This window comes from Mercenaria mercenaria, chromosome 5, assembly GCF_021730395.1.
Source record: "Mercenaria mercenaria strain notata chromosome 5, MADL_Memer_1, whole genome shotgun sequence".
NCBI classification, from domain to species: Eukaryota; Metazoa; Mollusca; class Bivalvia; order Venerida; family Veneridae; genus Mercenaria; species Mercenaria mercenaria.
This window is the reverse complement of record NC_069365.1, coordinates 15,703,615-15,726,400: the sequence shown is the minus strand read 5'-3', so window position 1 is coordinate 15,726,400 and position 22,786 is coordinate 15,703,615. Positions and strand designations below refer to the sequence as shown.

At 35.7% G+C, this 22,786-nt stretch overlaps 1 protein-coding gene across 1 annotated transcript in view; it reads left to right on the top strand.

Moving 5' to 3' along the window:
* The window catches only part of LOC123556538 (uncharacterized), a 155,083-nt gene extending 139,745 nt beyond the window's left edge, over nt 1-15,338 (top strand). The window contains exons 22-27 of the mRNA XM_053544445.1: nt 3,138-3,338; nt 5,022-5,183; nt 6,757-6,898; nt 7,794-7,955; nt 9,519-9,673; nt 10,268-15,338. Coding sequence (XP_053400420.1) covers nt 3,138-3,338; nt 5,022-5,183; nt 6,757-6,898; nt 7,794-7,955; nt 9,519-9,673; nt 10,268-10,360 — 915 coding nt within the window. The 3' untranslated portion in view covers nt 10,361-15,338. The remainder of the gene's footprint in view (nt 1-3,137; nt 3,339-5,021; nt 5,184-6,756; nt 6,899-7,793; nt 7,956-9,518; nt 9,674-10,267) is intronic.
* The last annotated feature ends 7,448 nt before the right edge of the window (nt 15,339-22,786 follow it).

Below are 22,786 nucleotides of genomic sequence, written 5' to 3'. Positions count from 1 at the left end.
AGGCCAGTGTTTGAATCTAGTCCTGAAATACATTCAGTTTGGCAAATGCATGAATCTAGACCTGGAATAAATAGGCCAGTGTTTGAATCTAGTCCTGAAATACATTCAGTTCGGCAAATGCATGAATCTAGACCTGGAATAAATAGGCCAGTGTTTGAATCTAGTCCTGAAATACATTCAGTTTGGCAAATGCATGAATCTAGACCTGGAATAAATAGGCCAGTGTTTGAATCTAGTCCTGAAATACATTCAGTTTGGCAAATGCATGAATCTAGACTGGAATAAATAGGCAAGTGTTTGAAGCTAGTCCTTAAATACATTGGCAAGTGTTTGAATATAGTTCCAAGTGCAAGAATCTAGGTCTGGAATATATTGGCAAGTCTTTGAATTTAGTCCTTATATACATTGGCAAGTGCATGAATCTAGGCCTGGAATACATTGGATAGAGTTTGAATCTAGTCCTTAAATACACTGGCAAGTGTTTGAATCTAGTCCTTAAATACATAGGCAAGTGTTTGAATATAGTTCCAAGTGCATGAATCTAGGTCTGGAATATATTGGCAAGTCTTTGAATCTAGACCTGGAATAAATAGGCAAGTGTTTGAATCTAGTTACAAGTGCATGAATCTAGGCCTGGAATACATTGGAAAGAGTTTGAATCTAGTCCTTAAATACATTGGCAAGTGTTTGAATCTAGGCCCAGATTATGTTGGCAAGTGTTTAAATCTTGACCTAGAATACTTTGGCATGTTTGTGAAATCTAGGCCTGGAACACATTGGCAAGTGTTTGAATCTAGTCCTGGAGTACTTTGGAAGTGTGCAGATCTGTGCAGGGAATATATTGGCAAGTGTGTGGATCTCTGCCAAAGACCTCAACAGTTACTTTATACACTTGCTATGTATTTCCTACCAAGATGTAAACATAGTTGCTTCATATTTTTTTCCTCTCGTTGTTAGCTCACATGTCACAAAGTGACAATGTGAGCTTTTGTGATCACGCATCGTCCGTTCGTGCGTGCGTAAACTTTTGCTTGTGACCGCTCTAGAGGTCACATTTTTCATGGGATCTTTATGAAAGTTGGTCAGAATGTTTATCTTGATGATATCTAGGTCAAGTTCAAAACTAGGTCAACTGCGATCAAAAACTAAGTCAGTAGGTCTAAAAATAGAAAAACCTTGTGACCTCTCTAGAGGCCATACTTTTCAATGGATCTTCATGAAAGTTATTCAGAGTGTTCACCTTGATGATATTTAGGTCAAGTTCGAAACCGGGTCACGTGCCGTCAAAAACTAGGTCATTAGGTCAAATGATAAAAAAAACCTTGTGACCTCTCTAGAAGCTATATTTTTCATGCGATCTGTATGAAAGTTGGTTAGATTGTTCATCTTGATGATATCTAGGTCAAGTTCGAAACTGGGTCAACTACGGTCAAAAACTAGGTCAGTAGGTCTAAAAATAGAAAAACCTTGTGACCTCTCTAGAGGCCATACTTTTAAATGGATCTTCATGAAAATTGGTCAGAATGTTCACCTTGATGATATCTAGGTCAAGTTCGAAACTGGGTCACGTGCCATTAAAAACTAGGTCAGTAGGTCAAATGATAAAAAAACCTTCTGGCCTTTCTAGAGGCTATATTTTTCATGGGATCTGTATGAAAGTTGGTTAGAATGTTCATCTTGATGATATCTAGATCAAGTACGAAACTGGGTCAACTGCGATCAAAAACTAGGTCAGTAGGTCTAAAAATAGAAAAACCTTGTGACCTCTCTAGAGGCCATACTTGTGAATGGATCTTCATGAAAATTGGTCAGAATGTTTACCTTGATGATATCTAGGTCAAGTTCGAAACTGGGTCACATGCCGTCAATAACTAGGTCAGTAGGTCAAATAACAAAAAAACCTTGTGACCTCTCTAGAGGCCATATTTTCCACGGGATCTGTATGAAAATTGGTTAGAATTTTTATCTTGATGATATCTAGGTCAAATTCGAAACTGGATCAACTGCGGTCAAAAACTAGGTCAGTAGGTCTAAAAATAGAAAAACCTTGTGACCTCTCTAGAGGCCATACTTTTCAATGGATCTTCATGAAATTAAGTGAGAATGTTCACCTTGATGATATCTAGGTCAAGTTCGAAACTGGGTCACGTGTTTTCAATAACTAGGTCAGTAGGTCAAATAATAAAAAAAAACTTGTGACCTCTCTAGAGGCCATATTTTTCATGGGATCTGTATGAAAGTTGGTCTGAATGTTTATCTTGATGATATCTAGGTCAAGTTCGAAACTGGGTCAACTGCAATCAAAAACTAGGTAAGTAGATCTAAAAATAGAAAAACCTTGTGACCTCTCTAGAGGCCATACTTTTAAATGGATCTTCATGAAAATTGGTCAGAATGTTCACTTTGATGATATCTAGGTCAAGTTCGAAACTGGGTCACATGCCGTCAATAACTAGGTCAGTAGGTCAAATAATAAAAAATCTTGTGACCTCTCTAGCGGCCATATTTTTCAATGGATCTTCATGAAAATTGGTTAGAATTTTTATCTTGATGATATCTAGGTCAGATTCAACACTGGGTCACATGAGCTCAAAAACTAGGTCACAATGTCAAATAATAGAAAAAAAACGACATCATACTCTGTTTAAAACTGGGTCATGTGGGGACAGGTGAGCAATTCAGGACCATCATGGTCCTCTTGTTTTAAGTAGTTATGACAAGACTTTGTTTGAACTGTAATTTCTTCCCACAAAGCACTCTTTCTGCGGGTAATACAGGGGTCTGATAACATGCAAGTACATATAAGGCATTAGACAAGCATAAAAGAACTGTTTGATTGAAATAGAAATAATATCTAGTATTTTTTTCCATTCTCTTTTCATGGGTTTGAAATATCTTAAATGGTTTAAATTGTATGCCTGCCATTACATAAAAATTGAAATACTGTTGAAAATCAGCGTTAAAACTGAAACAAACAAAATGCCTCATATTTAAAGAGAAGTAAGGGTAAAACCTATTCGAGGGGTGAATGGGAAAGAGTTCTAAATGCATATAAATAAAGAAGCACTTAGAACTCTTTTGCATTCACCCCTCGTATTACAGAATACATGAATCAAACATCTTATTTGAATTTTCAGGGTGGTTTATACCTCCTTCAGTTACTGGATCAGTTCTGTGGAGGAACACCAAATGTTGTAATAGGTATATTCATGTGTGTGGGTCTGGCCTGGGTCTACAAGATACGTCATTTCTGTACAGACCTTGGGTTGATGTTGGGACGGCCTGTCAGCTGGTGGTGGAGAGGAATGTGGTGTTTCGTGTCTCCAGTTATAATGATAGTAAGTAATTACAGTTTTAAGTTTCAGAAGTCTATATGGCAATGGAAATCATATCATGTTTTTCTATTACATATTTAAGGGGTGTGTAAAAATGTTCAATAAAATTAAAATTTGATAGAGCTTTTAGATTATTATGTCTCCCCCACTCTGGGGGAGATGTATTGTTTTTGCCCTGTCCGTCCGTACATCGCACTTCATTTCTGAGCAATAACTGGAGAATCATTTGACCTAGAACCTTCAAACTTCATAGGTTGGTAGGGCTTATGGAGGAGACGACCCCTATTGTTTCTGGGGTCACTTAGTCAAAGGTCAAGGTCACAGGGGCCTGAACATAGAAAACCATTTCCGATCAATAACTCAAGAACGACTTGACCCAGAATGTTGAAACTTCATAGGATGATTGTTCATGCACAGTAGATGACTCCTATTGATTTTGGGGTCACTCCGTCGAAGGTCAAGGTCACAGGGGCCTGAACATGGAAAACCATTTCCGATCAATAACTTGAGAACGACTTGACCCAGAATGTTGAAACTTCATAGGATGATTGATCATGCACAGCAGATGACCCCTATTGATTTTGGGGTCACTCCGTCGAAGGTCAAGGTCACAGGGGCCTGAACATGGAAAACCATTTCCGATCAATAACTTGAGAATGACTTGACCCAGAATGTTGAAACTTCATAGGATGATTGTTCATGCACAGTAGATGATTCCTATTGATTTTGGGGTCACTCTGTTGAAGGTCAAGGTCACAGGGGCCTGAACATTGAAAACCATTTCCGGTCAGTAACTTGAGAACCACTTAAAGGTCAAGGTCACAGGGGCCTGGTCATGTAAAATCATTTCCGGAAAATAACTTGAGAACCGCTTGACCTAGAATGTTGAAACTTAATAGGATGATTGGACATGCAGAGTAGATGACCCCTATTAATTTTGCGATCACTTGATCAAAGGTCAAGGTCACAGGAGCCTGAACAGTGACTTGAGAATCACTAGGTCAAGAGTGTTGAAACTTAGCGGGATGACTGGACATGCCAAGTAGATAATCCCTATTGCAGCAAACCATCAGTGTCTCTTTGACTTTCGCTCCTGACCCCTATTGACTTCTTGCCTATAGGACTTTGCATTGGGGTAGGCATGCACTTTTTTACAAAAGCAATTTCTAGTTTGTAGGTAGTCAAACTTTGTTTGCTCGAACTCGGATAATTCGTAAACCGTCCTTCACTCAAACTCTTTGTTAGGTACCGACGAAACCTCTGTATAATGTATTTTGCTAGTGGCTCAAACTATCGATAACTCAAACAAATTTTGCTGGTCATGTCGAGTTCAGGCCAATGAAGTTCAACTGTAATAAAGATTATTTTTAGATAATATACATCAGATGATATACTGCAATTTGTGGAAAATATGGATTTTATATTATAAGTCTTACCTTATGCATGAAAACTGGAAAATTGGCTGCAAACTCTATGACTTGAACCAGTTTCTTCAGGACCCTTAAGTTTGAATGAATGAATAGCTTGTTAATTTATATTTTATCCATGTGTATGCCATTATTATGAGATGAAGTTGATAATGGACCATTATCCTGTTTGGACAGAATCATTGCCTATTGACCACTTTTCTTTGTGTGATATCTCAGTCATATATAATTTGATTCTGTATGATGTAATTTTTTTCAGTTTATCCTTGTATCTGCCATTATTACTGGAGTGAACCTGAAAACGGAGCATTATCCTGTCTGGGCAGAGCCATTGGCTATTACCCTTACTGTTCTATGTGTGATCTCAATACCAGGGTATGCTGTGAAAAAAATTTGCAATCTTGAAGGACCAATACGACAGGTAATAAATTCATCCTTTGAACAAATCTTTTATTGGTCACACTTAATCAAAATAGTTTTAAATGTCAGATACATGCCAGTCTGGTTTAACAGTTAGTATCTTCGTCAGTAAACAGTTATACCCCAGATACAAGGTATATAGGAGCTATGTTGAAGTCCGGCATATCCATTGGTCCGTCCATCCTTCCATTGGCTCCATATCTTCTAAAACGATGGGAAGTCTTCCATAAAACTTGCAACAACCATTAATCTCATCAAGACATCTTGCAAAGCACACAGCCTAGGTTACTAGGCCCAAGGCCATGGCCACACTTTGGAGATGTAATGTCAACCACTTCATATCTTCTAAACTGATTGGAAGTTTTTCATAAAACTAGCATCAAATATTAACCTCGTCAAGACTGTGTGCAGAGCACACGACCAAGTCACTAGGTCCAAGGTCAAGGTCACACTTTGATGTAAATTGTCTAGGAGCTTTATTTTGTGTCTGCTCAGTATCTTGTTAACTGCTTAGAAGATTTTCATAAAACTAGTACCAATTGTTTACCTTGTCAAGAGGATGTGTATAGAGCATTATGATCTGGGTCACTAAGTCCAAGGGTCACAGTCACACTTGGAGAACAAAGGTCAAATAGATTGAAGTTGTGTCCATACATATCTTCTAAACCAATAGAATAAATTGGCATCAGTTGATGAATCCAGAGGTCAGGGGTTCGAATCCCAATCAAGCCACTAGGGATTCCTAAGATGCTCCTGAATGTACTCAGGTAAGAGACTAGCACAGGTTCTTCACAGCAAAGAGGGTGTTGGTTCTATACACTGGGCACATTGAGAAACCAGGCTGTCTCTTCTAAAAGAGCTAGGCTAAGTTAGCCAGACATGCCTGTATCTAAAAGGTTTCTGTCTCAGTTCTCTCTTTTTGTCACTCTTGTCAGATCGCTCTGTGTTTGCACTGGTAGAGGATGAATTTATTGCTCTAAGTGTAAGTAGGTTTGTAAAGCACCTTTGTTTATAAGGAAAGGAATCTATATATAAACAATGTATAATAATAATATTTGCAAGTAATTGACAAACCCATTGCATGAAATAGTTTTATCATGTACATATTTATGCCTTTGTCGTAATACAGTAATTGGATGGAGAGGGAGGTGTATAGTGCTAACCCTGTATGTGTGTGCATATGTGTAAAATCACATCCAGCCAAGAACTTTGTCCTGCAGTGTCTGATATCACCATAACACGATATGTTGCTCCACAGTCACAATAAGTCAAATATTTTATGTCATTTTTTTGTCTGGTCTGTAACTTCTTTACACTTGGAAACAGATGTGTATTCAAATAACTTGAGGTAAGCATTCACAATAGCAAGACAACATAACGGTTGCAGGACTTAGACCCCTAGCTAAATGTCACTGTCAGCTCAGGCGAGATGTTCTGTATTTTCAGAAGTGCCATTATTAACAGGGCAGGACCTCTGTGCTGTGATATCACAGAGCAATGGCATTTGTGTCCAATAGATATGCTCTAACTATCACCGAACATATTTGTTCAGAAATATCTCCCTTTTTTTGCAGAGAATTCAAGAAGCTTGTTTATCACAAGATAATTGGGGACCAGCACTTATTAAACACTGGAAACATGTAGAATATTATCCAGCTGTGAATACACATACATTGTCAGTAGATATAGAACAAAGCCCTGTTCATGCTATAGCAGGTACGGTGAATAGTATCTTCTGTAAACATATACATTGTCTGTAAAATACAGAACAAAGCCCTGTACATGCTGTAGCAGGTATGGTGAATAGTATCTTTTATAAACATATACATTCTCTTTTGACACAGAGTAGCGTTCTGTACATGCTGTGGCAGATGTTATGAATATTATCTTGTGAACACATATAATATTATATTTCATGTAGATATAAAGTCTTGTATTTGCTATTGCAGGTTTGGTAAATATTATCTTGTGAACACACATTTTCTGTAGATATTAAGTCCTGTACATGATGTGGCAGATATTAATTTTATCTTGTGAACTGGAGATATATAAAGTATTATATATGTTTTAGCAGATATGGTAAATATTTTTTTGTGAATTAAACATGTGGTCTGTAGATGTAATATATAATGACCCCTGCACATGCATGCTAGGTAAATTTCTAAAATGGACTGGCCACATGTTCAATTTTGGCAGTACCATGTGACTTCTCAAAGAGGTTTGCACTGAAAATTTCCTGTCCATGCAGGCAGATCTTGGTCTGAACAGGTCCCAAAGGCAGACTCACTTGCTACCAGCAGGCTAAAGGTTAAAATGTACAAAAACTGTTTACATGATACTGGGGATGTAGAAAGCAATATGGAGAATATGCATATCATTTTATATTAACTGTTTGTTTGTCCATCTGTCTATTTAATGGTCACCAGATCTTGTTTAAACTCTAAAAAACAAGAGATTTTTTCATGAAAACTGATTGTGAGACTTAAAATATGCAGGTCCTTTGATTTAGTTTCAATAGTACAAATGTGGTTGCTTGGCAACAGACGTTTGCAACTGTCTTTTAACAAACATAATAGTACAATATTTAAGAAACCATCATGTTATATTTCAGATCGTGTAGATTTTTCTACATCTCAGGTGCGTTTGCCAAAATTATCAGAAGCAACGTTAATAAGCCATAATAAACAGATGTCTCCTAAACGACCACAGGAGCTTCGCCAGAAAGCAATACTTAACCATGCTTATAGCAACCCACAATGCAATATGTCCAATGGTAGGTAGCTTTGCTTTGCTTTTTATTGTTCACAACAGACCTTTCTTTGCTCTTTATTGTTGACAACAGTCTGTGGTACACATTTTCAACTAATAGATAGGCTTTGCCTAACCTACAGCACAGTATGCTAGTGCTTAGCTGTATTGAGAACATTCCATAAAGTAACTTGTCTAAGGGTTGTTAGGTAGTGCCTTCCTTTTACAATCTTACATGTCCAAAAATAAGTAGGTAGTGCTTTGCTGTTTCCTACTTACACAATGCAACAATGCAACATTTCCAGTGGTAGTGCTTTGCTACAGTTCACAATGGTAAGTCATGCTTTGATGCAGTTCACAATGGAACATTTCCAATGGTAAGTAGTTCACAATGCAATATTTCCAGTGGTAAGTAGTGCTTTGCTGCAGTTCACATTGCAGCATTTCCAATGGTAGGTCGTGCTTTGCTGCAGTTCACAATGCAACATTTCCAGTGGTAAGTAGTGCTTTGATGCAGTTCACATTGCAGCATTTCCAATGGTAAGTCGTGCTTTGATGCAGTTCACAATGCAACATTTCCAATGGTAGGTAGTTCACAATGCAATATTTCCAGTGGTAAGTAGTGCTTTGATGCAGTTCACATTGCAGCATTTCCAATGGTAGGTCGTGCTTTGCTGCAGTTCACAATGCAACATTTCCAATGGTAGGCAGTTCACAATGTAACATTTCCAGTGGTAAGTAGTGCTTTGATGCAGTTCACATTGCAGCATTTCCAATGGTAGGTCGTGCTTTGCTTGCAGTTCACAATGCAACATTTCCAATGGTAGGCAGTTCACAATGTAACATTTCCAGTGGTAAGTAGTGCTTTGATGCAGTTCACATTGCAGCATTTCCAATGGTTGGTCGTGCTTTGCTGCAGTTCACAATGGTAAGCCATGCTTTGCTGCAGTTCACAATGCAACATTTCCAGTGGTAAGTAGTGCTTTGCTGCAGTTCACATTGCAGCATTTCCAATGGTAGGTCGTGCTTTGCTGCAGTTCACAATGCAACATTTCCAGTGGTAAGTAGTGCTTTGCTGCAGTACACAATGCAACATTTCCAATGGTAAGTAGTGCTTTACTGCAGTACACAATGCAACATTTCCAATGGTAAGTAGTGCTTTGCTGCAGTACACAATGCAACATTTCCAATGGTAAGTAGTGCTTTGCTGCAGTACACAATGCAACATTTCCAGTGGTAAGTAGTGCTTTGATGCAGTTCACAGTGCAACATTTCCAATGGTAGGTAGTGCTTTGATGCAGTTCACAGTGCAACATTTCCAATGGTAGGTAGTGCTTTGATGCAGTTCACAGTGCAACATTTCCAATGGTAAGTAGTGCTTTGCTGCAGTTCACAGTGCAACATTTCCAACGGTAAGTAGTGCTTTGCTGCAGTTAACAATGTAACATTTCCAGTATTAGGTAGGGCCAGTTATATTTTGCTGCATAATTTGTACATGATGAACAGATTTACATTTTCAGTCTTGGGGAACCTGAGATCAAGTAAATGTCACTCATAGTTTCATATATCAGTGAGTTTCTCTTTACAGGTTCGATAGACCAGATCAAACCAAGGTTGTCCTTTTCAGAGATTTCACCATCTGGAGATGTTCTTATAGTAACAAGAAAGAAGTTGAGTATTGGGTCTCAGGACGCAGCAACACAGACAGATGCTAGAAGTTTTACTCTTGCTCTCAAACAAGGGGTGTGTGTTTTCTTTCTCTTTGTGACTGAAATTCTGGAAGCAACATAGATTCCTGTATGCATCATTGTTTAAAAAACACTTTTGTTTCATGTAGTCTGTGGGGCCCCTAGAGCAAGTGGTAATGGTTACTAATTTTGAATCACTTGGTTTTCGTCACCATGGGTTTGGACCTTTACATTTATGTTTAATTTTCTCTGTACCCAAAGATTGTATCCTGCAGATTTGTAACCATGAATGAAATATTCACTGTAAAAAGAATCATTTTAAGAATGGCTGGATATAAAAAAATTAAGAACTGGTTGGATGTAGATTTTCTAAAACAGGCTGGATTTTAGAATTTTTCTGAAAACTGGCTGGATCTAGAATTTCTAGAAACTGACAGGATTTAGACTTGAAGGTAGAATTTCCATAAAACTGGCTTGATGTGGTTTTTCTAAAAAGTGGCTTAAAGTAAAATTGATAGAATTTGGCTGGAAATACAATATCTAATAACAGGCTTAAAGATAGAATTTCAGATAACTTACTGTTAGTGGAAGATTTTAGTTAAAGAAGATTGAGTTTAGCAGAAGTTGATTTTATACCAATATATTTCAGAGTGTTAGGTCATTGAAGGAGATGAAGATAGAGACAGATGTAAATCCCTCAACCAGCTGCAACACATTACAAGTGGAAGTGACTAAATTTTGAGGAAATATTTGCATTCCATTCTTTTTAACACCAATTTACAGATGCAGGTTCTGATAAAAAAGAGCTAAGACTTATGAAAATGACGAAAGGCTGAGAAAAAGTTGGCACTCAGTCCTTTTTGAAACAAAATTACAGAAAATTTGTGCTGAGACAGTTGAAACGGATGAAATTCTAGGAAATGTTGATATTCTGTAACCCAATTACAGATGCAAGGTCTGAATATAATTTAGCTGAGGCAGGTAGAACTGACTGCTTCTTAATAAATGTGAACTTTCCATCTTGTTTGATAAAAAGTGGGTATAGACAGTTGGCAGTGATTAAACTCTGATAAAATATTGGCATTTAGTCCTTAAAAAGACCGTGTCTCCACTGTTTTTATGTCCCCTGTGTCAAAGACCGGGGAAGCATATAGTGTTTGAACCGGGCATCCGACCTTCAGTCTGTCACTTTCTTCTTTACTCGTCTCCTCCTGTTGTTCTATCCAATTAAAATGAAACTTTGCATGAAGTGGATATGTGTATATTACCAGAAGTGTCATGTCTGATTATTTTTCTTGACTTGTAGCCCTGTAGTGGACTTTGCTTATTTTTCTATCGGGCATTTGCATGAGGCATATGACAATGTTGACACCATTCTAGTTAGCTTACCTAAACTTTGATCAGGGTGAGAAATTAGTATAGGTAGATGGTTTGGCATCAGTTGTCCTGAGTCCTTCGTCACGTTTTTAGTTAAACATTTTCTTCTCTGAAGGTACTGGTCAGACTTGCACCAAATTTAGTCAGTAATATCCTGGCATAAACCTCTATCAAATTATTTTAAAAGGTTCACTTCTGTGGCCATTAGAGCTGAAAATAGAAATACATGTACCTTAAAACAACTTTTTCTCATGAACCGCTGTGTGGAACTTATCAAAGTTGGTCTGTAACATTATTATAAGGTCTTCTCTCAAGTTCCTTCAAATTGGGGCATTTGGTCCTTTTTAGGGGCTGCATGAGCTAAAAATAGAAATGCCTTTAAATGACTCTTTCTCATGAAATGCGTTGTGGATCTTAATCAAAACCTGGTCTGAAGCATCATTTAAAGGTCTTCTCCCAATTTTTAGCTCACCAGAGCCAAAGGCTCAGGGTGAGCTATTCTGATCATTCACCGTCCGGCATCCGTAAACTTTTACTTTACACAACATCTCCTCATAAACCGCTAGGCCAATTTCATCCAAACTTCACAGGAATGTTCCCTGGGTGAAGCTCTACAAAATTTTTCAAAGAATTGAATTCCATGCAGAACTCTGGTTGCCATGGCAACAGAAAGGAAAAACTTTAAAAACCTTCTTCTCGAAAACCAGAAGCCTAGAGCTTAGATATTTGGTGTGAAGCAATGCCTAGTGGACCTCTACCAAGTTTGTTCAAATCGTGACCCTGGGGTCAAAATTGACCCCGCCCCAGGGGTCACTTGATTTTACATAGGAAAATCTTCAAAAATCTTCTTCTCAAAAACCAGAAGCCCTAGAGCTTAGGTTTTTGACATGTAGCATTGCCTAGTGGACCTCTACTAAAGTTGTTCAAATCATGACCCCGGGTTCAAAATTGACCCCGCCCCAGGGGTCACTTGATTTTACATAGGAAAATCTTCAAAAAAATTCTAAAAATAAACCAGAAGGCCTAGAGCTTAGATATTTGACATGTAGCATTGCCTAGAGGACCTCTACAAAATTTGTTCAAATCATGACCCCCGGGATCAAAATTGACCCCACACCAGGGGTCACTTGATTTTACATAGGAAAATCTTCAAAAAATTTCTAAAAATAAACCAGAAGGCCTAGAGCTTAGATATTTCACGTGTAGCATTGCCTAGTGGACCTCTACAAAATTTGTTCAAATCATGACCCTCGGGGTCAAAATTGACCCCGCCCCAGAGGTCACTTGATTTTACATAGGAAAATCTTCAAAAATTTTCTAAAAATAAACCAGAAGGGCTAGATCTTAGATATTTGACATGTAGCATTGCCTAGTAGACTTCTACAAAATTTGTTCAAATCATGACCCCGGGGTCAAATTGACCCCGCCCCATGGGGTTACTTGATTGTACATAGAAAAATCTTCAAAATTTTCTAAAAATAAAGTAGAAGGCCTAGATCTTAGATATTTGACATGTAGCATTGCCTAGTGGACCTTTACAAAATTTGTTCAAATCATGACCCCCGGGGTCAAAATTTACCCCGCCCAAGGGGTCACTTGATTTTACATAGGAAAATCTTCAAAAAATTTCTTAAAATAAACCAGAAGGCCTAGAGCTTAGATATTTGACTTGTAGCATTGCCTAGTGGACCTCTACAAAATTTGTTCAAATCATGACCCCGCCCCAGGGGTCACTTGATTTTACATAGGAAAATCTTAAAAAAATTTCTAAAAATAAACCAGAAGGCCTAGGTCTTAGATATTTGACATGTAGCATTGCCTAGTAGACTTCTACAAAATTTGTTCAAATCATGACCCCCGGGTTCAAATTGACCCTGCCCCATGGAGTTACTTGATTGTACATAGAAAAATCTTCAAAATTTTCTAAAAATAAACCAGAAGGACTAGAGCTTAGATATTTGACATGTAGCATTGCCTAGTGGACCTCTACAAAAGTTGTTCAAATCTTGACCCCGCCCCAGGGGTTACTTGATTGTACATAGGGAAATTTTCATAAATTTGCTAAAAATAAACCAGAAGGCCTAGATCTTAGATATTTGATATGTAACATTTCCTAGTAGACTTCTACAAACTTTGTTCAAATCATGACCCTCGGGGTAAAATTGTCCCTGCCCCAGGGGTTACTTGATTGTACAACGGAAAATCTTCCAAAAAATTTCTAAAAATCATCAGTTTGACATTTGAAACATGTAGCTCATATTACTCTGGTGAGCGATCCAGGGTCATCATGACCCTCTTGTTTTTCAAATTGGGGCACTTTGCCCTTTTAGGGGCTACTAGAACTAAAAATAGAAATACCTTTAAATGACTTTTTCTCTTTAACCCCTCAATGGATCTTCATCAAACTTTGTCTGTAGCATTGTTATAAGCTCCTCTCTCAATTTTTTATTTGATGACTTGTAGAGGCCATTAGAGCTAAGAATAGAAAAGGCTTTAAATGACTTCTTCTCATGAACCACTTAATGGATTGTCATCAAACTTGATATGTAGAATCATTGTAATGGTTCTTCTTGGTCCCTTTTAGGGGAAACCAGAAAAAAATATTGAAATGGTTATGCATTTTCGGGGCATCACAGCAGAAGTTAGGCAAACAACAATTAAATAACTTTTTTTAATGAACAGCTTAAAGGATTTTCACCAACCCTCTTTTAAAGCAAGGTCAGATGGCAAAGTTCGCCTCAGGTGAGCGACACGCTGATTTGGCCCTTTTGTTTTATTGAAAAACTACATTTAATATTTATCAAATGGTTTAAAGCTAATTAACTAAATAAATATTTCTTAACTGTCCTTTATATCTGCAACTTCACTAAGTCTTTTGAGAACCCCAAACAAAATCTTAAAATTATTTTTTTTTTTTTTTTTTTGAAAAATCAGTTTTGAAAAGTTCTCTAAGACTGTTCTTTCTAACATGATTGACTGTGATCTCATATCCCTGAACAAAATATACTTATGTGTTATTTACCCTTATCATGCTGGACACGATTGATTCTGCCTTTGCACCCAGTGCAAATCATGATCAGCCTGCACATCCGTTCATTATAGAAATTTAGCAGGGCAGTGGTTAAATTTGTGTAAAGAAATATGAAAAAGTGCAGCAGTTGCATATTCTGAGAGTAGAGGAGAGCAGTATTATTTTGCAAAAAATAAATTCTACACATTTCTGGCTTATCATATCAGATTAACTTGTGGTATCTAGTATTATCTAAATTTGTTTTTTGAAAGAATTAAATTGTGATTTAAACTTTTAATGCAGTGATACATGTTAAATTTACATATCAAATGATGTCACATACCAGATGTGAGAGAAGTCAGTATGGAAAAATAGACAGACAGAGTTTGAAATGTGTATTAAATACACATTGATATATGTACATGTATAATTATGTGAAATATTTTGTTTGAAAAATAAGCTGTGTGTTGTCATGATTTTCTACAAACTTTTATTAAGATGATATGCTTCATATAGTACCGGTAGCATTTGAATCGAGTTGAAATGACTTATGAATTGTTTTCTCATAAAAGAAACATTAACTTTGGTATAGTATTTCAGTTAAGGTTAAAATTTGTAACACTTATAAGAGGACGACCATTATATTTTGGTGGGGGTGGGGATGGCGGTCTGACAGTTTGGGCCTCACTGGAAAATCACAATTTTCATTTGGGACTGATGTTTGTAAATGAAGCTTTTTGAGTCTTACAATGTTTTATATAGTCGCCTTCAGTTAAAATAATTCTTAGTCCTTGAAAAATAAACAGTTTGGCAAATGTGAAGCAATTTAACAGAGTATGAAAATCACCAGCCAAAATTCAAAAACTGGATAAGAACATGTTACACCATAGACTGATGGGCACAGACTTAGAAATGTGAACATTTTAAATTGAAACTGTAAAATCATAGATACTCATTGGGTGTTAATTTTTACGGTTAAGTCAAACCATAAAATCAAGTCCCAACAAACAAATTAAATTTCTACGTATTTACTTTCAAGTTTGATGACATGGAAAATAATGAAGCTAAACTACGATTGTTTGTTACCTTTTTCTGCCAATCCTCTCCCCACCCACAATGACTTTCTAGTAGTTCCCTAGCAGCACATGACTAGACTGAAGATCTGACATGAATTTCAATTGTTTTGTTTTGTTTATTTCAGCTGTTTATAAGATTCAGCCCTTACATATGTTTTATTTATGTATTACAATATTTGATTTATAACAATAACCTATTTTCACCAGACTGTGATTACTTGTAAATAAAACATGTAAATAAATGTTTGTTGAACCATGCACTGTCCTTTTTCTGATTTGCCGTTCTAATTATAATTATATTAGTACTTATTGGAGTGTCTGACCTTAAATTTGTACATTATTCCCCCAGAAGCTGTTTGCATGTCTTCATGCATTTGCTTCTACAGAAACGAGTCTTGTACTAAAATAAAATTCTTCAGTGTTTTAAGGAAGTAGTATACCACAATATTTGAATGTGTGCATGTCCAACGGGGAAGCAAATGTGAGAATTTTCAACATTTACTACAATCTAATTGTGTCTGAATAGAAATATCTTCATGAATCTTTCATTTTAAATAGTGATCAGTATTTTGCAGTGTTCAGGTACTTGGACTGAAACATGCAGAATTTCAGAAAACAGTTCTTGATAACTGATCTTCTTGGGAAGATAAAATATCTTGGGTAGAATATCAGTCATCCATTTTCATATAATTGGGCGGTTTTATTTTAATACCTATTTTCAAGAAGTCTAAAATTGTCCATATTTCAGTAGAAAATTGCGATAGTGTAACTAAATTAATGTTCCCATGGATGGGAACCATGAAACCTATATTATCTAACAAACATTCAAAGGCTTTTACACTGGCCTGTTCTCAATTTCTTAACTAACTTTGGGAGTAACAGTTGCAAGCAAACATTACTTTTTCCTTTATAAAAATCAGATGATAAATACTACTGTAACTATTTTAAGCTTTGAAATGAATATTAGTTTAAACAAATGAAAATAAAACAAATTACTTACTTTAAAAAATAAAATGTTTTGTACTTCATGAAACAGGAAAGATAAACTTATTTTAATAGCTTTTAAGAAATGAAAAAAAGGCAAGTTTTAAGATATTTTAGACATCCTTGTTGTCATGGTCGCTTTTGACCATAACATATGATAGTGTATCCAGTTTAATGTTTGACATTCAACTCGTAAATTAACCCTGATATTCCATTTAGGTCATATATCAAATTTATTTATTTGAAATGCATCATCCTGCACTAATTGTTTATGAAAGGATTTCAGTCATTGTAAGAAGTCATGGAAAATCGGTCTGATATAAAACAAGAACACTGTTTTCTTATCAAAGTATGTGGAATAGTAGGCCTTTCACTTTGTCGGTTCTGTCAGATACAAACTGAGGGTTGAGTGTTAAATTACCGTGCTATGTTGATATACATAAAATAAGGAAGTTTACTGATAGTTACATAACTAACCAAGAAAGTTTATTAGACTTGCAGCAACTTGCTATCAAATTGTGAAAATCCATAGGGAGTAAGTGTCAAAAGGTAAATTGTTTTACTAAAGGGAGAGAATAAATGATGGTATTATTAGTGGTAGTATAAAGGTTGTTTCCCTTTACATATTTCTGAACAGTTAATGCCATTCCTAGCCCTCTGCTATTGCACCTAGTTTGGACCTTGCAAAGTTGAAACTAAAGTCTTCCTGCTGTTCCAACCTAAATTCATGCCATAAAAAACTCCCTTAGAGTAAAAAGTGATCTTCTGCCTCAAGTCCAGCTGGAAAATGGGCACACAACTAGATGGCTGGATCAGACTGAAGAATTCATTAGTACAATCAAACCTGTTTTAAGCAGCTGGCCAAGGGAGCTGCTTGAGCTGGCTATTTATGAGCAATTGAAATTAGAACAAAAAGACAAGTTTGGAAGTTCGTCGACTGGGTGCTTTAGGTAGTTGACCGATAATGACAGTTGGCAATTTCTGTGCGATTTCATGTTCTCATCAGTCTGTTATTTTGGCATTCTTTGGTGGTATATGTGGCTCATATGAACGTTGGTTTTTGTACTAACCAGAGAATACCAAAGGCACATATGGAGAAAATGAACCAAACTGAAATCACCAAATATCCTCTACTTTCTACAGAACAATTAAATTTTGTTACAGAAAAAAATTTATACTTTCTCGTGGTCAAATAATTTTGTTGAAATATGGCATACCTTGAAACCACTAAATGTCATCGAAGACACTTAGCAATTATAAACAGTTCACCTCAGCGTATGCACAAACATATATGTCCGGATGTAAACTGTCCTGATCATGGGCCGAAAGAAAGTGAGACAGAAACTATTGATAGTTTTGTTGAAAAATGATTGATACTTCATAAACGAAAACATACAAATTTCAATTTCCTGTTCTAACAATAGATTTTGGTACCCCGTGAAAAAAATTAATGATTACAAAGTAACAAAATGGAATTTAAATTCAACAATTTCGATTTACATAGTCTGAAATTGTAAATAAAAGATATAAATGCTTGCAATTCCACGGAAGGTAACTTTAAAGCAAGTGGAGATTACTAAGACAGGTTCAACTGTAATTTGATTATTAGTATATGGTTATTTTTTGTAACAATTTTCTATAAACTTCTTTTGTATAAATACAAATAGCCAAATTACCACTGTAGCAATAGGTTTCTAAAGATGTTTTTCAAACTGATTGTTTCAGTTGCTACCAGCCCCTTATCAGTTTCTTTAGACGCTAGATTATCTAGCTCGTAAAATCAGTAACAACTTTGGTATCATTGTAACCATCAAACTTTTATATTATTTTTGAGCTTTGAAAAAATATTCAACAGAAATGTTGGAACAAAGGACATGACACTTAAGTTACAAATTTTTATCTTCAAATGAAATCTGTTGAAAGAGCGCTGGCTCCAGCCAAGATCAGATAACTCCTGTTTCCTGCATTATGATCGTATCTGATACTCATTATGATGTTTGTTACTTTTTTTGAAAAACTGTCGTAAATGGTTGAAACAAAAGATGTTATAATTATGTAGTTGATACATTTTTGACAAAAATAGATGTTAAAGTGTACATTGCTGTCATAGTTTTTAACTTGTATAGAACAAACTCCAAGCTTTACTCCAAATACCTTATGCTTTGAAAAAAAAGAGTTATTTCTATTAATGCAGTGTTCTCATAACAGACTTTTCGTGCCAAAATTTTGATTGATTTTTGATAATTTGATATCTGTCTGAGGTTCTTACTTGTTTGAATGTGAGACATATAATTGCCAAATATTAGATTTCTGTTTCCTTTGTTTATTGTGTGTATTTATTATGAAATTTATGTTGTTTTGTGAATTTGTTTTACTTTTTAGATGTTCTGAAATTTTTCACCTTGGGTGCTTATCAAAATAAAGAATAAAATCATATGTATATGCGTACATGTACAAATATGAAATTACAACCTCTGTAACAACTTGGTTAACTACAGTTGCACAGTTAATCATACTAAATTAGTTTTTTTTTATCCTTTAAGAGTAGAGTAAACACACACGTTGAATTGTGCCTTGCACTTACAGTGTCAGAACCTGATTTTATATCAGAAATGACAGACTGAATGAAAGATGTGTGAACCTTATCATCCAATTGTAGCTGTTGGTTATGTATCAACCATTATCAAAAACTATTGAAAAGATATTTATATATTTTTGCATGGTCACTGCTTATTTATGATACCATTGCTTTATCATGATCTATTTCGAAATTTAACAAAAGGGTCAGCACCCCTCACTTTGGCCGCCTGTCAACACGTATAACTATTACATATATCATATCAGTGCTCATACAAGATCACATGTCGGAAATCTGCCGATAACTGACTTCTGATTGGTGATAGTATTAAATACTATTTAGATACCTCGTTCTGCAGCGTTGTGATATAAATTCAATAATGATAGTATTGCCACCTCGAGGCGTCAGTAACTCAAGAAGCAACTGGTGCTAGATTGTCATCAGAGATAATAATCGTGTTTCACATTCAAACTTAATGATGTAAAAAGTTTTGGCGGGTAGATTTGACTGTTAATGGTTTGTTCTATATACAGCTCACATTTAGTAAGCTTTTTTGAACACGAAATATAAATACAGCACAACTTCTTCCTCCCTGTAAAAAATCATCTTGGTGAGTATCCAGTAAGACTTTTTAACCAAAATTTCACACCTTTTTATTTTGCTAACCTAACAGTGGCAGAAGGAAAATATTAAGGTTTAAGGTAATTCTGCATGTTAGGATCGAAATTTTTTCTACAATGTAGAATTTGATTATACTCTGATTTTTCAAAACTTCCGAATATACTAAGAAAATTCAGCAAATAAAATAGATAGGGTCGTGTGCTTGATTTTTTGCTAGACTGATTTGAAAAATTTCGACCTCGCGCAATTTTTCACAATGGGAGTCTATGGGAAAAACGCAATTTTCATAACATTTTTGCAAATAGAAATTTTTCTACAATGTAGCTTTTAATGAAACTTCCTACAGTCATAAATAAACATATGACCTATAATATGATGAAATAAAATATATAGGTCCGTGTGCTTATTTTTGAGATATCTGACTATGATAAAAGTGAACCGCCTATTTCAAGCTAATTCTAAGACATTATTTTGAATTATTTAACCTGTAAGAAGCTTTAATATCATATTTTAACTGTAGAAAGATAGTAACAGTGCCATTTTTATATATTTACTCACAGGTTAATTGCCCTTAACTCATAAACTGATTTTCGTTTCCGTACGCTGAATCCAGGCATTATTCTACGTTTTCCGGATAAATGACGTTACGCCATCACTTCTGGTTTATCAAACGTGCAGAAGTACCTTAAGTCAAGATTTCAGACTGCAGACAGTAATGAATATGGGCGTGGATCTTGAACCAGTCTAATATTAAGAAGTCTGGTTTTCTTAGAAACTTTAGATTAGTCATTGCTCCTGCTGGGAAGATGGTTAACATTTCATATGCTGTCACCCATACTTGTGTTCTATCCAGAAGGGGAGGATAAGGATAAGTTATATCTTGAAAACTTTCTTAGTTTGACTGCCATTTTAAATGGTAATATAGACTTATTTTATACATATATTTAGAGATATTACTCAATGGAAACATTTTTTATAACTTCTGACTTTCAAGATTGCATAACAGCAATGTTTTACGTTAATTTTGTTGCTGGATTGATATGTTAACTGAAAATTTCCCAGCTAACTACAGCCCTAGTTCCCATGCTTGTATACCTACTTCTATTATGTCTGCAATATGATACGTGTTATCATTATAATTAATTTCAATGATTTCAGGTAATTGATGACAGATTAAAACAAAACAATGGTTATCATCATCAATATCAGGGTAGATAACATACAGGACAATTGTGAATGGCCCATGCAGAAACCTGTGAACTACAGTCTGGTGAACATGTTCTAGTGTATGTAGATGCAATCAGAATACACATACTTGTACATGCATAGTCATGATTTTGAGTAAGTTGGATTTTACCATTCAAAATGCCTTTTATTGCTTTTGCAGTTAACGTTTTATGGAACTTTCTCATCTTTGAGCATTATCTCAGACATTGGAACCAAAGACAAGGAAGGTTGATGGCCATGCATGAAAAAAATTGAACCACTGGTAAGGCTGCGAACCAAAGTGGTGGGGTGCGAATGATTCTTACTCATTTACCATAAAATTATGCCAATGAGCCCCAATTATTTTAGTACTTTAAGAATGGTACTACACATCATAATAGATTTCAATAAAGAATGAAACATGTTATTTTAAACACCTTGATTTTGGAGGTTTTATTCATGATCACATTTTATTGTCTCATTTATGGGCATCCTCCTAAACTTGCACAAGGTACTAATCAGTGATCTTTTAAGATGCTGTAGGGAGAAACATATCTGTTTTCGCTTAGATTAAAAGGTGCTGATGAGCCGTTATCAAGTGAACAAAAACATAAATTGGAGACTAAAGACCTATCCTCTTTTTCAATTATTTAACATTACCATATATCTATCCCAGGGCAGCGTCCCCATCAGATCTATTGATTTCATGTAACTTTAAACATTTTGAAAAGAATTTCTTTTGTTGTGATGAAATAGGATAGCAGTAGTTAGCGCAAATTACTAACGATTTAGACAGTGTCTGTGTCGTATATTTCATCTATCTGTTATCATGTCATCGCCGCTGTAACTCTGGTTGGTCACATGACATCTGACAAATAAGGAGGGAAATTGACATTGTCCAATTACAAGAGTGGCCGCCGTCTGCTGGAGACATCAGAAATGTATTTTTGTATTCAAACAGTAAATCTTACTATAAATGCATATATGTATAATACATATTTTTTATGTTTCATGTAGCACAACGTTATGCCCCAAACTGTCATTAGTATGAGAATCATGGGAACTCCAGCGAGTAGGGCAGCACATTAATTGCAGGGCAAGCACAACAGTCCAGCAGAGCAGATGACAGCAACAAACTAGTCAGGTACGCCACGCAAGTAAGCCAGTGTAGCTTTGATTCAAAACCTTGCTAAGGGTGAAAAATTCTTTCATGTAAGGAAGCCATCCAGCTAGCTTACAGAAGGTTGATGCTTCTACCAAAGTGCCTTTCTGTGTGTTAAATAAGAAACAAAGGGGGACCATCAGATTCTGGAAAGTCACCTGTAATTTGTGTCGATATGATACTAAACCCAACAGAAAAAAATAAATAAATCATTGCAGAAACTTGAAGTTACCTTTAAACAGACATACTCAGTTTTTATCTTTGCAATGTTTTTAACCTAAATTTACCCATACCGTACTTTAATTAACTTTAATTACATGGTATCATTACTGTTTCTATCCAGTTTTTTTGTGGGATCAAAAGATATACTGGTAATTCATATCATACTTAGAAAAATCTCATATCTAAAAAAATCATTTTCTGTCTTGAGAACTGATAGAAGGATGGTATGATTTTTACATGATTAAATACTCATTAATATCTTTTACTATGATAAGCACAGATAAAATATTTTGTTTAAACTTGACAAAATTTTATTATTTACAGTGTGAAATTCGAGACAAACAGCTACTTGACTCAATTGCTGGATGTCAAACTGACATGAATACGGTACCATGAAATTTACTGTTGTCCGCCTTGTAATTTTGCTCGAGACGTCTTGACCGCAGGCTCAGATTTCAAGGTAAGCACCTTGCCTCGGGTATGTCTGTTCGGACACATAGTTAGTAATGTGATTTATTCCGAACACCCAAGAATTGATTGCAACAATTTCAGTAAGTGTTGGTTTTAACTCGAGTTTAATTAGACTAATTGATAGTCTTCCAAATGGTCACATGACCAGTTCAAGTGAGTTTATGGGTAAATTTTGGAGTTTTATGGTGGCAGGGATTAAGGGTCAATTATATGTGACAGGGTATATGGGCAGGGCAAAAAGGGGTCAGGGATAGTTTGATGACTGTTCAGAGAGACTAGAATTATTTGTTTTGTACATTGAAATATTCATGTGTTTATAATAAATGGGTGATAGTACTGGCTCTCAAAAGGCTAGTGTAGAAAAAGAAAAAAGACATATGATTGTGTGTGTTTTAATTTCACAGTTTAAATGAAGAATGATTTCTTCTATTACAGAGATACATTGAACAACAAAAATCACT